We start from the raw sequence: 16,486 nt of genomic DNA on the forward strand, positions 1-16,486 counted from the left end.
TATATTTTTTTTTGGGGGGGGGGGGCAAGCTCTACAATGTAATGATTACAAGGTTGCTTCTGATAGATTGTTTAGCATTGCGGTCTTCAGTAACCCATTTGATTATTGCCTTTATCTCTTTTGTCCAAAGCCAAACAGGCTGGCAGACGAAACCGCATCCTCATTTGTCAGTGAACTTCCCCCGAGCAGCGTCGCGATAACAACACACGCGCGTAGCCGCACAACGCGATGGAGATCGCTGACCAGTGCACACGATGCAAAGATACGTGGACGTACTGCATTTCGCTCCATTCCTCAATCAGTGCCAAACAATGGGCGGGAACATGGCGGTGGTTCACGCCGGGTGCGGCGTCCTCCGCCATCATGATCATTTATCGTCATCCCCAAACAAACGCTTCCAATTATCTCATCCGTCAGCCTTTGTAGCCAGATATCAGACGGGAAAAAGTTGCAACGTTGTGCAATAAATCATTTTTAACCAGTCAATGAAAAAAATTCTCACACGAAAGTAAACGCAATGACCAACAACCATCACAATTTATTCTCCAAATGTGACTATTTGAATCTATTCATAATAAAAGCGTAAACTGCCTCCTTTAGGAACATTTTGGCCATTTTGCACTTCTCACTGGATATGCTTTCACGTATTCCGCACGTATATGTGCAGTCATATCGCCAAGGGCTCACATGTAACTTGTTATTACTCTTTGATGGCGTTCGACAGAGCTCAGGTAGTTGTCGTTTTAACATTGCGGCCATCCTCCTCCTCCTCTTCCTCCTTGTGCCTTATTGATCCATGGCGGAGACAATCATGTCCAATGATTTTGGCACATAAAGTACGTGGCACACTTATTTAACCGGAGAGCTGGCGAATGAGAACGTGCGATCCGTACGTTGCTAGCATGATGTCAAAGGCAATCACGCCCACAGTAATAAGCTGGGAGCCGCAGGGTACAGTCGAGTACGCGGCCGGAATATCAAGCAGGGAAGATCGAGGAAGCAAAGCCCAGGCTAAATTGAGCCACTGAGAACAAGAGTGGGCTAATTCCGCTTTGTTTTTTTTTTCTTAGTTCAGTGCAAAAAGTATTTGAGAAAGGGTTGACAATGATTAATCGGTGACATCATATATGTTTCTTCAGTTATCAACTCCCCCACCGACTCGCCCGTCCAGTCACAAATTCTGATTTCTTCATGGTATCAGCGACATGTGGAACTTTTATAACCTTAACACCAATTCATGTAGCGCAAGTGGAGGGTCGCTACACACCATAATATAACATTTAAAGAAAGTAACAGGAGGAGAGAATGCTTTGCAATAACTGCGTCACATGGATAGTTGCTGAAGTTTTTTTTCCGACTATTTGTGTGGCAGTGAAAGTGTTTGAATGTGATTTTGACTGAAATCGTCCTTAATCACAAAACACTTGACTGGCCTCGACTCTTTCAATGTCAGACAATTTAAAAAAAAAGCGGAACTCTTAAGTGCCAGCCAAGGTCGCGCATTCTGACTGATCTTTCAAGGCTCACAGAATATTGGGTGAATATATCATCACCAAATTAAAGACTCGACTCTCTTCTTTCATCACAAAGAAAATTTAGTTTCTACCTTATTTCACTTTTTAGTAATTAGCGGTAGAATATGGGTTGGTTTCACCCAACTCACCTCTTTTGGACCAAAAAATGCAGAAAATAAGCTTCTTATGAAAAGATACATTTTATGCCAACAGTGACTTCAATGCTTCGTCATTTTTGCTTTCATGACACCTCAAAAATCTGAACAGGTTTTTTTTCTTCTATAACGGACCAAAAAAATGCAGAAAATAAGCTTTTTTATGAAAAGATACATTTTATGCCAACAGTGACTTTAATGCTTAGTCATTTTTGCTTTCGTGACGCCTCAAAAATCTGAACAGGTTTTTTTTCTTCTATAATTTACGACCAACATCAATTAAATTGTTTTTAATAGCAAAACGTATTGATAAAAAAATGACTGGAATAACACTTTTAGATTTGACAAACTGTACAAACTATTTGCATGCTCTTTTATAGTACTGTAGTAGTAGTAGTATTTTGTAGTGTGTGTATTTGGGTATGCACGTAGTCTACGTCATCGCCTCTATGTATTGATAAAAAATGACTGGCATAACACTTTTACATTTGACAAACTTTACAAACTATTTGCATGCTCTTTTATAGTAGTAGTAGTAGTATTTTGTAGTGTGTGGATTTGGGTATGCACGTAGTCTACGTCATCGCCTCTATTTCTAAATTTAATCTCCATCATTTTTTCACTCTTTTGTGACACTCTTTACAGTAGATATAACGTGATGAAAATCACAAGGCGCTTGAATGATCATATTTTCAAAGATCGGCCATGTTCACAAGCGTCTGCATTGTATTGATACACAGAGATCTCATCCAAAAAGTTAAACTTCTAATTGTCGTTACTTAGTGGTCGACTTGACATGTCGGTTAGTCTGTTAAAACCTTTTAAATCCCTTTCCTTTGAAAACGGTTGTTCACAAGCGTCTGCATTGTATGATACACAGAGATCTCATCCAAAGAGTTAAACTTCTAATTGTCGTTACTAAGTGGTCGACTTGACATGTCGGTTAGTCCGTTAAAACCTTTTAAATCCCTTTCCTTTGAAAACGGCAAAAATGGAGTCTGCCCAAACTAGTTCTGAGTAGCTCTAAAGTGCGTTTTGTTTCTCCAGACGACCCCATGGTGTGCTCCATCTCCAACCCCGACTTTGTGGTGTACTCGTCGGTGGTGTCCTTCTACCTGCCCTTCATGGTCACGTTGCTGGTCTACATCCGCATCTATGTCTTCCTTCGCATGAGGAGGAAGAGGATCACCTTCAGCCAAGCCAGCGGCAAAGTGCAGCCCGGCTCCACGCCGCCCTCTGTGGTCAGAGCGGTTTCGTAATATTTCCTTCTGCGCTCGATTTAAATGACGCGCAACCTTTTTAGGAAATGGCTTCATTTGAGGTGTGATGGAACCTCAGAAGTCCATTTTTCCGGAGCTCAGTAATTATCAAAGTGTGGTACAGGTAGCAATAGCGCAACATGGGCTCGCCTTTGTGGTGCATGAAAGACTAAAACATTTAGGTCATTAGGTAATTTTTAAAAAATTCTGAACTGCCCCATGTTGTCGACTGAAAGTGCCCTCAGGTTTGCATTGTGAACGTCACAGCTCACCTGTTTAATGGGTTTGGTCACGTGATTTTTAGCAATGGCACATTTATATCAATTTTGGTAGTTTGTTTTTTTTTTCCTCCCCAATAAAAGTTGATCAATGAAGTCATTTTCTTTTACGCTTGTTCGTATTAATTTGGAGGTTTTACTGGATGGAAACGAAAGACGTTAAATTGACTAAATAATGAAAAAGAAGAATTTTTATTAAGGTTGACACGGGGGTGTAATTGTCATGTCGGTGGTACTGAGCGTTGACACACACACACACACACACACACACACACGAGCGCAATGTGACCTTCGGCGACGCAAAACTAAATGTGTAATCACGCTGATGGACAGCGACATGCAGTACTGCAATATGATATTGTTATACTGTAACAGGAAAGCAGTTATTTGGTCTCAGTGGGGAAAAAGTCATTTGCATGCTAAGTCAATCATATTTACCATGGCTTAAATATAACATCATTCTCTATTTTTAATCAACATTCAAATTAGACAATGTGTCCCAGTTACAGCCATCATTCCAGTGGAGGTTGCGTTCATTAGCGGCTATTTTGAAAACTCCACATGGATTCATTTTACTCCTAGACTCAATATCATCGGTTGAGGCGTATGTCACTCACCAGCTCAAGCCCCACCTTTTAAAGCTATAATGTTTGTTGTTTGATGACGTGAACTCAATTTTTATCTGAGTAGTCGACTCATCGATGAGATAATCAATACGAGGGAGAGGCGGTGACAGATTATCATCCGGATGATTGAAGAATTAACTTGCCTTTCTGATCCAACAGGAGACGTGTCTACGGGACGACGCGGCCAAGACCAACCACGACCTGTCACCTATAAGGATCAAAGTGGTGAGCGTTATTAAATGTCGGATTTACGCTGTAATTTTCTTTACAGTGTTACAATTTTGCCCTTTGTAAACGTTGAAAACTCGCATGCGACTTCTCCACGTTTACGATGTTGTTTTGATCCTGGCAGCAGTGCGTGGAGCCATCAGGCCCGTCCAAATCCGACCTGCTGTCAGGATGTCTGTGGCGCAAACGGCCCAAAACAGGACCCGTGGAGAACTCAGTGCTGCCCAGGCTGGACTCGCAGAACTACTGCAGCATAAGCCACGCCTCCTGCGGCCGCACCGAATTAGACGCGGAGCGCGAGGAGGTGGCGCCGGGGTCCGGGAACAGTGTGGCGAAGGCAGCGGAAAACAACCGGCAGGCGGCGCCGTCTGTGGGCGCCAGCTGCGAGGTGAAGGATCTTTCCAACGGACGAACGCACACCACGCTGAGGCCGCTCAACACCAACAATCCCCGATTCAGAAGCATGCACGCCCGCGAGAAGAAAGCCACCCAGATGCTGGCCATCGTGCTCGGTGAGGAGACGTTAATATGTTGTCAACAATGTAGACAACTTTTTTTTCTTTTAGATCACAAGAAAAATATGAACTTAGTTTTATGATCATACATTTTTCCTCAGAATTTTCTCTCTCTCGACCCCCCTCACTTCCCCCCTCCCTTTATTCCCATAAAATTCCGACTTTTATTTAATAATCATAGTCCAAAAATAATCAGCCCTGTTTTGACTACTGTGTGAAAAATATGACACTTCCTTTTTCCTCTGACCTTTTCAGGGGTGTTCCTCATTTGCTGGCTGCCATTCTTTGTCACGCACATCTTGAACACGCACTGCAGGACATGCGCGGTCCCACCGGGCCTCTATAGCGCCTTCACCTGGCTAGGCTACGTCAACAGCGCCCTCAACCCCATCATATACACCACCTTCAACGTGGAGTTCCGCAGGGCCTTCATCAAGATCCTCAGCTGCTGAGAGACGAATAAAGATAACAGAAGAAAGCATGGACAACAGTCAGATTGTTTTGGTATTTTCTTTCTGGAAAAATACAGCGGCACAGATCGGGCCAAGTTTTTGTGGACGTCTTTGTGCCGGCGTTGTGTTGTTTTTTTGCACTTTGTGGACTAACTTGTGTCATACACAAACACATTCCAGTCTTACCGTGCATGCAAACGTGCAAAATCGTTGGAATATAACAAGTGGAGGAGGTTTGTTTGGGTTTTTTTTTGTTTTTTTGTACAAAGCGCCGTATATTCGGTTTGTTGGCAAACATCCGTGTGGAACAGCGACACTACCCACGCGCCAATCTGCAAAACACAACTACGCGGTCCATTGAGTGCTGTAAATAAAGACATCATTCCACAGTCCAGACACATGCTGTGATCTTATTCACACACTAACAATGATGTCAGATGAACCAACAGGAGTAGAAATGACTATGGTGGGGGGGACGACAACAAAAAGGATGGTACAGTTCTCCACCTTGGTTGAAATGTCACATAAATGGATACAATTGAGTAAGGATATAAGGTAAAAGGGCGTGCCCCCCCCCCCCACACACACCCACACACACACATATATACAGTACTGTATAATGGGGTTGTGTAATTTGATCAGTTTGTTAGCTAGCAGACTACTTCATGTCTCACAGAGAACTACAAGGGAAAAATATCGCACCATTTGGAATCCTGAGGTGGACACTTCCATTTTGACTCAAGGAGAAATGAAATTTCTCCCAAAAATAATCATGGCGTCGAATATTTCAATTGTTTGTTGGCTAACAACCTACTTCCTGGTTCACAGAGGACACAAGGTGAAAGGACCGTACCATGTTGGACTCTGAAAAAGGGGAGTAACATTTGCTATTAGCCTTCTAGCTAACACCCCACCCCAAGGTGAAAAGACTGTACCATTTTAGATGCTGGTGAGGGGCGGTGCACCGTTCACTTTCAACGCCAAGTTCAAAAAGAGAAAAATCAATTTCACCCCACAAAAAAATTAATTAAAGAACACAAAATGAAATGACTTTACCATTTTGGGCTTTCATATTGTCATTATAGGGGTGTTTTGGGGGAATGAATGATTGGAATCAATTTTGAAAAAAAGGCTTCAACGTAGGCTCTTGCCTTTGCATTTTTCGCTTTTGGGTGAGGTAAATGTAGTTAAAGAAGGGGAGCTGGAATATTAGGATTAGAATAATTTAAATGGTGACGTTTTCAGAAAGCTAAAAAAAAACATGACTCATGACGCATGATTATTCCGTTTTAGTACTTTGCAGTGAATGCTGAATCTCCACTCACTTCATTATCACATAAAGTGGCAATGTTCACCCAGCACATTATTTTCCGGTTCCCCACTAGGAAAGCACATGAAATCAATATTTAATAACTCCGTGCAAATTTAAAACTGTAATCTGGACGTACAGTATGAACTCACGCCATGCTGATGAGCGCTGCCTTTTTCCTCCCGAGCAAACACACACACACGAATTTGAATAAGGATGAAGTGCAGCTGTGTTGATTCACCTCTTCAGTCACTTTATTCATTGACAAGACTTGCATTATGAGAGTTTTGTGGTGATGGTGTGTCATCAAACTTAGCTGTTGTTCTCAGCATGCATGTAAGTAAAAAAAAAAAGTGTAGTATGGGACAGGATAGAGAATGTATTTTGAATTTTGTAAACCTGGTTTCTAGTGCTCAATTAGAGAAGAAAAAAAAGTAGTTTCTATGAAGAACCCTTAGAAATGGCTGAAATTACCCAAGAACGGCCACTTAAAACCAAAAGGTGAGACTTTGTTTCTTTCCAGGTATGGGGTCTTGGGACTTTTTTGTGGGGCTACTCATAATCAATATGTCCCCCTAATTTCACGTTGTTAAATGACACTTGCTTTGGGGATAATTTTTAAAAAATATTCCAGAGGTACTACTAAGCTAATTTTTGGATTAACAAGAACCAATTTTTTGTATTTTTCCAGGTATGGGCTCATGAGACTTTTTTGTTGGCTCTGATCATAATAGATAGACATGGACCACCAAATTTCATGTTGCCAAGTAATACTTGGCTTCAGATGCTGAATTTTTAAAACATTCCAAGAGTCACTACCAAGGCCAATTTTTGGGTTCACAACTTCCTGTGTCTTACCGACTATGACTTTGTACGATTTTTTTTTTTTTGTGTGTGAGTTTACTCATGATAGACATGCCACACAGTCTTTCCAGGTATGCGTTTTTGAAACGTTATTTTTCCGGTCATGATCGACACACACCGACCAGGTTCGATGTTGCCAAGTGAAACTGGCTCCTAGGGTTGAATTTCAATTGACCGGGGTGCAATCAAACCAAATTTTCAACAAATTTAATGTCAATTCTAACCAGGAGGAGGAATATTCATGAATATGGATAGATAAATTGCCCTGAGAATAGGGGCGAAGAAACAAATCAATTTCCATCTCAGAGGCCATTCAATCGGCAAATGCTCGTAATCCATAATAATGAAGATTTAGCTTGGCCCTCGGAGGACTTTATAACAACTGATAGGGAAAAGCTTCCCTGGTGTAAATGAAGGGGAACATATTGAGCCGAGGCCTGGAGTCGCCCTCAAGTTGCCCTTTTCATCTCCGCCATATTAAAATAGCTGCGAGGACCTCTCTCACTCTCACTCACAGCGATAATGTTGCTGTTCACTTCTCAGCAAACGTTGCAGTGCTCACGGCAATGCAGTGAAGGTCAAAGGTTAGCCGGGTCATCAAAAAGAAGAGTTTTTTTCGTCTGGGAGTGCGTATGCGCTCCTCTAATTTCATGGCAAATCTGCTTCGGCCGTCACAAGACCACAACGTGTGTGCGCGCGCGCGGGTGCATAGTTGATATTTGCTCCCGGAGGTCCATGATAGCGATTATGGAAAGAGTAACACGTGAATTTTTTTAAAAATGGGATGCCGCATGATAAAGAAGGAGACGTACCTTATGGGGCAGGTGAAATGAGGTGTGTTTAGAAGAGTTGACAAGCCAGGCAGCTTCATGGTGTGTTTGACGGCTGTCGGGCTGCAAAACGTCACACTCGGAGGGCTTCCCGGCGATACTTCTCGGAATCAGTGGATGCTGCTGTCGCTTGAATTTTGCACAAAAAAGTTGTCATTAGAATTGTTTGATTTTTTCAAACAATTCTCATGACAAAAACAGTTCTAATATTTTTTGGGGGTACAAATCTACTATAACTGAGGGGAAAGTTTTGGCCGTCACAAGACCACAACGTGTGCGCGCGCGCGCGCGGGTGCAGAGTTGATTTTTGCTCCCGGAGGTCCACGATAGCGATTATGGAAAGAGTAACACGTGAATTTTTCCTGTTGCTAGTATAGCGTTTAAAAAAAAAACCCCAAAAAACTAAAAATAGCTCGCCCGAGGCTACCCAATTGTTCAACACTCATCTCGATGTCGTTCTGCAGACGGAATGTAAAACGGCTTTCAAGTCCAGGCAGCTTCATGGTGCGTTTGACGGCTGTCGCGCTGCAAAGCGTCACACTCGGAGGGCTTCCCGGCGATACTTCTCGGAATCAGTGGATGCTGCTGTCGCTTGAATTTTGCACAAAAAAGTTGTCATTAGAATTGTTTGATTTTTTCAAACAATTCTCATGACAAAAACAGTTCTAATATTTTTTGGGGGTACAAATCTACTATAACTGAGGGGAAAGTTTCATACATAACCCTGTTGCTAGTATAGCGTTTAAAAAAAAAACCCCAAAAAACTAAAAATAGCTCGCCCGAGGCTACCCAATTGTTCAACACTCATCTCGATGTCGTTCTGCAGACGGAATGTAAAACGGCTTTCAAGTCGAATCAATAAAAATCCTACACGTGTGTCTCCTACGCTTCCCCCAGTGACAAGTTAACGCCGTTAAAATGTAATTAATGCGCGGTTTGCCTCCCCCGGGTTGTCGCTTGAATTTTGCACGATTCTGCACAAAAAGTGAAAAAAATCAAACAATTCTAATGACAAAAACAGTTGTAATATTTTTTGGGGGGTACAAATCTACTATAACTGAGGGGAAAGTTTCATACATAACTCTGTTGCTAGTTTAGCGTTTAAAAACCCCCCAAAAAACTAAAAATAGCTCGCCCGAGGCTAGCCAATTGTTCAACGCTCATCTCGATGTTGTTCTGCAGACGGAATGTAAAACGGCTTTCAAGTTAAATCAATAAAAATCCTACACGTGTGTGTCCTACGCTTCCCCCAGTGACAAGTTAACGCCGCTAAAATGTAATTAATGCGCGGTTTGCCTCCCCCGGGGCGACTTCTAAACCTTTCAACGTAACCGGCACTTACAGCGCGGATCAAAGTGTACGTGGTAGTTGTTCACGTGGCACATTCGCCAAACACGCGCACAAGCTGTCCCAATAATTTGACACACTCCTAACCCTGTACAATGTGTTACATCGCATTAATTTGCATATTTGCTATCAAGGCATTAAATAGTATACAAGCATGGCTGACACGAATTCTGAGTGACTTGCGCCACGTCTATACGAAATTACCTCAAGCCATGAAGGCTACGTGATGCACTAAGTCGCCACTTAAGGCGGAGGCATGCGAAGGAGTGGTGCGGACAGGGGGGAATGTGCCACACAGGAAGCCCGGGTCTGGATTCAAACCCACAACCTCTCTACTGTGAGGCGGACGTGCGAACCAGTTGTCCACCGTGCCACCCTGTTAAAAAAAAAAACACCTTATCAAATACAATGCAACCAAAAAAAAAATGTAATCTATTGTCATGAATGAAAATCAAGCCAAATATTCTCCGAGTCACATTTCATTCATTCCAGCTTTGGGCTCCATTTTCCCAACCGCACTTTGGGAGCTTTCCCTTCTGATGCGATGCAAATCTCCTCGAGTTGTCACACGCAAGCGACGCACCTACTCACATAGACGACCCCCCCCACCACTGCGGCAAGACACTCGTCACAGAAGCTGCGAACGTGTTGGAGGCCTCAAGAGAAGCTGGCTGCTGCGTGACTTCCATTCATTAGCGGCCACTCAGGATGGATCGGAGGTTATCTATTAGTGGGAATAATTATACTCCGGGGTTATAATTTAGATGTGAGTTGAGGTGGGGGGCGGGGGTCGTTTGGGAAATGAGTCCAAGGAAAAGATAAAGGGATCTGCAAGGGGAAGGATGGGAAACTTCCCATACAAAAGAGCACACAATGAATGCAGAGAGCGCGCGCGAAAAGGAACGCAGTACACTCCGGAGAGCTCCCGTTCGCCGTGTTCCTTCAGATGTTCTTCGCCGCGCCAGATTAAAGCGCAAACGCCGGCGCTGCCCTGAGAATCTGCATCGCAATGTCGCTCCTATGTGATGAGGCCGCGAGATCATGAGCGCGGAAGAAGAGGCTGGACATCGCCGCTAAATCTTGCCGGGGCGGGGCGGAGGGATTCTCAAAAGGTTACAGGTCACATTAACCCTTTCATCCACCAATCATGACAACCCATCCTGATAACACGAGAGGCTGTCCACTGTAGTAACCGCTGTCCCTGAAAGCGTTAATGGTGGGGGAAAAAAAAAATTCGCCTCATTTTGGTGTCGTATTTGTACAGGGGGTGTGTCGACTTTTTCAATCCACCGTACACAGTTCTTTTGCCGCTTCTGCAACGTTGAGGTCCACAACAAGTGCAGGAGGCCATCGTTAACTGTGCCGTAGCCCCATGAGAGACGCCAACAATTACACACAATGAAATTTAAAAAGATGAGCGGAGCGCAGATTGGAAAAGGCATTTAGCAGCAGATAAGGCTTAAATCGAGGCCCCTTTCGCATTCAATTATGCCGACCCAGTGCAATTATTCATGCTTAGCATGCACGCTCACGTATCTTTTCGCACCGTGCGCTTACCTATACCTATGCAAACCACAGAGCCTCTTTCGCTCGCCACCGACAACCCCCCCTCCCCCCACACTGCCCCGGCCTGTCAATCCAGACAGCAATTACAGCAAGACCTTGGCGCCATGTTGGCAGCTGGCCTGTGATGGCAGCACACATGAGACGACGACAAAAAAAAATAAGTGACAAAAGGAGAAGCGTGATGGCGATATTTGCATTCAGACTTTTTGAAGACACGCGCCCCGCCCCCCCCTTCAACACGAAACCGAGCCATCACATCACAGAGTAAAACCTCCGCATGACACAGGCCGACACTGAGCACAACATGATGAGCTAAAAACCAAACTTGACAAACGGAGACCTTCTCGATCCGCCGGCGCATGCTAACAATCGACTCTGGTCGTCACTGTGTTTGTTGATCTGCACGCGTTTAGCAAATTTGACATCAAATGCAAATGGTGGCTTTATCTCTGGCTCGATGAGAAAAGCCGATCGGGTTAATAAAGCTGACTGCGTTTTTATTAAGGCCGTCAGGGTTTACCTCCATCGCCCAATTTATCTGTGGCTCCCATCTTAATAGAGCACTATATTTTATATATATACACACACACACACACACACACACACCGTATATCTGTAGCTTTCCAATCAATCAATATGCACACAGTCTACCGACGATAAGGATCTAAGGCGTCTAACATATTAATGACTGCCTCCGATTGGTTTCACAAAGATGGCGACGATTATCACGTTCTAAATAGTCTGCCGACGCAACACATTCAAGTCAGGATATTGCACCAGTTTACCCATTTCGTTTGACTTCATATAAAGGTGGAATCATCGCGTTAAAAGAAAAATAATAACAAGGTTCATTTTTTCCATGCCAGCAACGCATAAGCAGAATAACCGAATGCCCTTCTACACGATAGCAGGAGGAAACTGAGTAGCCACTCTTTCCGATCATACAACAGAAAAATCGCTTTGTCTTCACATTAAAAAAATAAAATAAAATAAAAAAATTGGTGGTGCGCTGTGAGAAAAAATCTCATGTAAAATTCTGAACAAATTCCCTTAACACACCACAACAACAAAATACTCGCTCGGGATCTTTTTTTTTTCAGCCATCCAACTATTAGGCCTTTGCTAACGTTGATCACAAGAAAAAAAAAAATCGAATTAGGCCTGATTATCATGACGCGTAGCCCATTTCAAGTTTTTTTTTTCTTCCTCTATCGCGCACTCAGCGGCTGACAAAGTAGGACTGAAGCCAAACACTCGAGCAAAACATGCGCACATACAGTAAACAGCGGGTACACATGCTTGTCACTCACAGATGGCGGGGGTGACTGGGGAAGTTTCATCAAGCTACGGGCAATGTCCCCATGTTGCCCAGCTGTTTTTTTGTTTTTTTTGCCCCCCCCGCAGCGTGTGACCTGTGCCCGCCCCAGCTGGTTGCATCTTCATCATCCCCGTCATGGCTGAAGTGCAGTCACAGACATGAAACATCCCAATCGGCAGTCACAACAGTTGTCGCCCCTCTGGAAAAATAGCGGACTTTCCTGACTTTTCATTAACCTTGGGTTTATTATTTTATTTTATTTTTTCATAAGTTGTTTCGAGCAGCACTGGGTGTGTTGAAATTTTTAAAAAATTTAATTGCAGTGAAACGCTAAAAGAGTGGAACAAAAACAACGCCCCCCCCCAAAAAAAAAGGTTGATTTATTTTCAAACAACGCCAGACAAAATGCAGCTGCTCTCATGCTCAGCTACTGCCTGAGTTTTTAAATAAATCATGGGGCTGGCTGGGCTTGGTGTTGCCAAGGCAACGGTCCGTGACAACTGTCAATCTACCGTGAGAAGGGAGATGATTGCACAGCACTACATCAGAAAAAATATGAGAGGACTTTTTGTTTTTTTTTGGCAATATTGTAGATGGTATCATAATACTATGATTTAACGTAATGCACAGGTGTCAAACTCAAGGCCCGGGAGCCAAATCCGGCCCGCCAGGTCATTTTATGTGGCCGGTGAAAGCAAATTATGTGAAATGTCAAATTGTCATGTGTCTTAAATAACGTTGAGATTTTGCACTAATATTTTTTACCCAGTTTACACTCATTTGAACAATAATTGAACAAACTATTATAGTTGGCTGATTTCAAAACTAGTAATCCTTTTTTTGTGCGTGTCTGTGTACAGGTAATAATGTGATAAGACGATTAAACGTTTTTGTGGTTTCACTGTCATCATGGCCCTCCAAGGGAAGACGTAACTCCAAAGTGTCCCGTGACAAAAATGAGTTTGACACCCGTGACGTAATGGATCGAAGTTGTTATCGTGATATCATAGCTCCACTGACGTACGGTATTGCAATCTCTAATGCAATTTTGTAATGACGTTTCGCCATAGCATAGATGCATTGTATCATAGATGGTATCACACTATTAGATATCATATTGGTAGGCATCATAAATTACATTGTAACTTTAATATCTCCAGTAATGAATTGGATGGTATCGTGATACCGTGATGATATATGATAGATTGTAATGTACTGTCATGGTGTATCTTCCATAACATAACACACCAGTAAATGCTTTTGAGATATCAGATGTAAGTTGATGTATCGCGGATGGAATCATTGATAGATCACGGACGCATAATAATGTGACTAATATGGTACACACACAGAAATGGCTCTCGTCGATTTTTTTGTGCACTTTTTAAACTAGGTCAGAGATGATACATGCCTCCCCACTGAACTATTAGCATAGCTTAGCCCTGGCAGAGGTCTTCACTTGACCAAGGGCCATCCAAGTGCAAGAGTAGGTTGTCAAAGTTCAACCCCCCTCTGCTTGAATTAGCAGTGCAACTAATTGCCTGTCAAAAGTGACACTAGCTAGCTTGGAGCAATAATAATTATAGAACCGTATAATAAGTACAGTGATAATACGTTGGTGCTATAATTATCACAACAATGAACCCTCTCAATGAAAATGAAGTCGGAAAAACTCTCTTAAGAACAATCAAATGATACAAAGAAAAAAATTTTTTTTTTTTTAACTTGGAACATTACAATGCTTTATAGTGTGTTGAAGAAAAATAATAAAAGTGAATAAACCTCCAAGGAGGTTATGCTTCAAATGGCATCCCATCTCCGGTTATATGACAGTCATAAAAATCAAGATATTCTCTTGGGTATTGCACATGGATCAACATTATCGGACAAGGAATAGGCCACAAGCGATAGATAGATAGCTTTGGAGATTGCTGAAAAACAAATTTTGACCAACAACTCAACCTTTAGTTAACCTTGATGAAGCAAAACAAAGAGAATATTGCAAGCACATGATCTGCGTCAGTAAACTTAAGCGTGTCACTGCGGCGTTGCTTATCAGCTCTGGGTCTGCTCGAGGTCCATGCTATACATCTGAAATGAACACGGAGCTGCGTGTATTTGAAAACAGATGCAAAGTGGGAGGGATGGGGGGCGGGGGTTGCGGAGGCGGGCTTCGTGTGTTCTTCATATACTGCTGCTTTCTCGGCAGCCTTTTCATCAGCAAGGCCAAAGCACGACTGTGCTGACAGCAGAGTTTGACTCCATCACCAAGATTAAATATCAAAACATTCCCCTCTGGATGAGGTGAAGAGATGGTGATATGGGATTACTTTCTGGCTTAAGGAGACAAGGGAACAGGAGCAAAGCGGTAGAGAATTCCTCGGCTCAATATCAATATTATCGTGATACCATATAGGATACACCAGAATACCATATTGATATGTCACAATATTAATGATATCGTAGCAATGGTGTCGACAATAAAAGTGCAACGGCATCACGAATGACCCATCACAGTATCTCTGAAGTCATCAGGACACCGTCCATCACAATATCACAACAAAACCGTCTGTCGACCATCTTCCCAATGTGAATCCAACAGGTGAATTGTCACTCTCAGATAAGCAGACCAATCGGAGCTGCTGTCATTTGCATAATGAGGCTCGACAACTGAAAAGACAGAAACGAAGAAAAATCAATGGACTCCAACCAATCTGCTCGATGTTTTGTCAAAGAAGCTTGATAATCTGCAGCTATTTTCCCCAGCTTTATTTAACGCCACTTTCCTCTGGTGTATACTTTCCTCTAGTTGAATCATCACTGGCAGGAAGCAGCAATGTTTTTCCCAGAGTATCTTTGCAGTTTCATCAGATAGGTCCTAACTCATCAACGCTCTCCACACCCTGCAATCACGCTCTATTGATGTCAGCCGCATTGTTGATGATGCTACGGTTGACTGATAGGCTCTTGGAAACCATCATTACAAGATTTTTTCTTTTTTTCTTTTTTTTAAAGCTGCTTGTTTGCAGGGAGAATTCCATGACGCAGCGGACAACATGGCAACTCGTGATATGCTACTGTGATATTTCAATCAATGTCACACTATCTATGAGAACATCACATCATTATGACCATAATCACGATACCACCAAATAATTAAAAATATCACAATCCAAAGCAAACAATAACACAACAGTTTCACAATATTGTAGTCAACAATGGATTTGCATAGCGCATCGCCGATGACAATCATATCAACAAAATCCTGATACATCATAATAGCAATGATATAACAGCGATATCATACTGATAATTATGTAGAATACATGGTCTTGTGAGGATATCGGGGGTATTTTGAGGTATTGGCAGTACTGTGCTATCATATCATTGAAATCAAAGTTTTCCTATCGTATCGGCTATGGTCATCCGTTGATATCACAATATCAGGATACAATCAACACAACGGCACCAGATCGATAACATAATCCATCGCACTGTGAAACGATATCACAACGGTGTCTATGATACATCCCATTATCAACATAACAGCAATGTATCAGGTGTATCATGATACCATACAGAAGATATCAGTTCATTTTGACGAAGCGAGTTTGCTTTTATCTTGTAAATGGCATTCTGTTGATATCCCAGTTATCCAGTATCATAGATTTTCAAAATCTGATGTTACAAATTGGTTTGTGCACCCCACTTTAGCCGCACTCATTCCAGAAAGACGATTCTCATCAACAAAAAGGCCAAATGCTCACGGCCTTTTCATCTGTCTCGTGTCTTGCTAGAGACAACACCGCTGACCTTTCCCTCAACTTCAACCTCTAAGCCCACCTACGAGGCAACACAGCTTCACGAGGCAGGGCGGGAGGGGTGTCAACAGAAACCCTTTCATGCACTCGTTGTGTCTGAAATTAGTTTCACATTTTCAACAAAATTCCCCAGACGAGGCAGCATGTTCTGGACAAGGCGCCATGCAAAACCAGGGAAACTTTTGGCCGCAGCGCATGACCTCATTCCAACATGTTTCCTCAGTGCTTGCTGTTGTACTTTGTCTCTCTCACGCACCCGGGCACGCACGCCGAAGATAAAAAACATTCATTCATCCATTTTCCATAGCGGCTGACCTCAATAGGGTCAGCCTATCCCGGCTAATTTTGGAACTGTCGTCAGCCACTGGCAAGGCCCATCCCATTGACATCATGCACCGGCCAGC

At 42.9% G+C, this 16,486-nt stretch overlaps 1 protein-coding gene and 1 long non-coding RNA gene across 4 annotated transcripts in view; one reads left to right on the plus strand and one right to left on the minus strand.

Annotated features, from left to right (window-relative positions):
- The window catches only part of drd3 (dopamine receptor D3), a 14,386-nt gene extending 9,359 nt beyond the window's left edge, over positions 1–5,027 (plus strand). The window contains exons 5-8 of one of the 2 annotated variants that reach the window (XM_019866871.1): positions 2,717–2,910; positions 3,992–4,057; positions 4,185–4,572; positions 4,831–5,027. In XM_019866871.1, the coding sequence (XP_019722430.1) occupies positions 2,717–2,910; positions 3,992–4,057; positions 4,185–4,572; positions 4,831–5,027 (845 nt within the window). The remainder of the gene's footprint in view (positions 1–2,716; positions 2,911–3,991; positions 4,058–4,184; positions 4,573–4,830) is intronic. The other variant, XM_019866872.1, reaches the window with a different exon arrangement.
- LOC109514065 (uncharacterized) lies at positions 3,971–5,857 on the minus strand. 2 transcript variants are annotated; one of them, XR_002167925.1, is made up of 3 exons: positions 5,730–5,857; positions 4,823–5,020; positions 3,971–4,033 (listed from the first exon to the last, which is right to left on the minus strand). It is a non-coding gene; the product is annotated as an uncharacterized LOC109514065 (long non-coding RNA). The 2 variants fall into 2 exon arrangements; XR_002167924.1 differs by having other exon boundaries at positions 3,976–4,040.
- Positions 5,858–16,486: the final 10,629 nt, after the last annotated feature.

The sequence above is a fragment of the Hippocampus comes genome, unplaced genomic scaffold, assembly GCF_001891065.2.
Source record: "Hippocampus comes isolate QL1 unplaced genomic scaffold, H_comes_QL1_v1.1 scaffold181, whole genome shotgun sequence".
In the NCBI taxonomy this organism is placed as follows: Eukaryota; Metazoa; Chordata; class Actinopteri; order Syngnathiformes; family Syngnathidae; genus Hippocampus; species Hippocampus comes.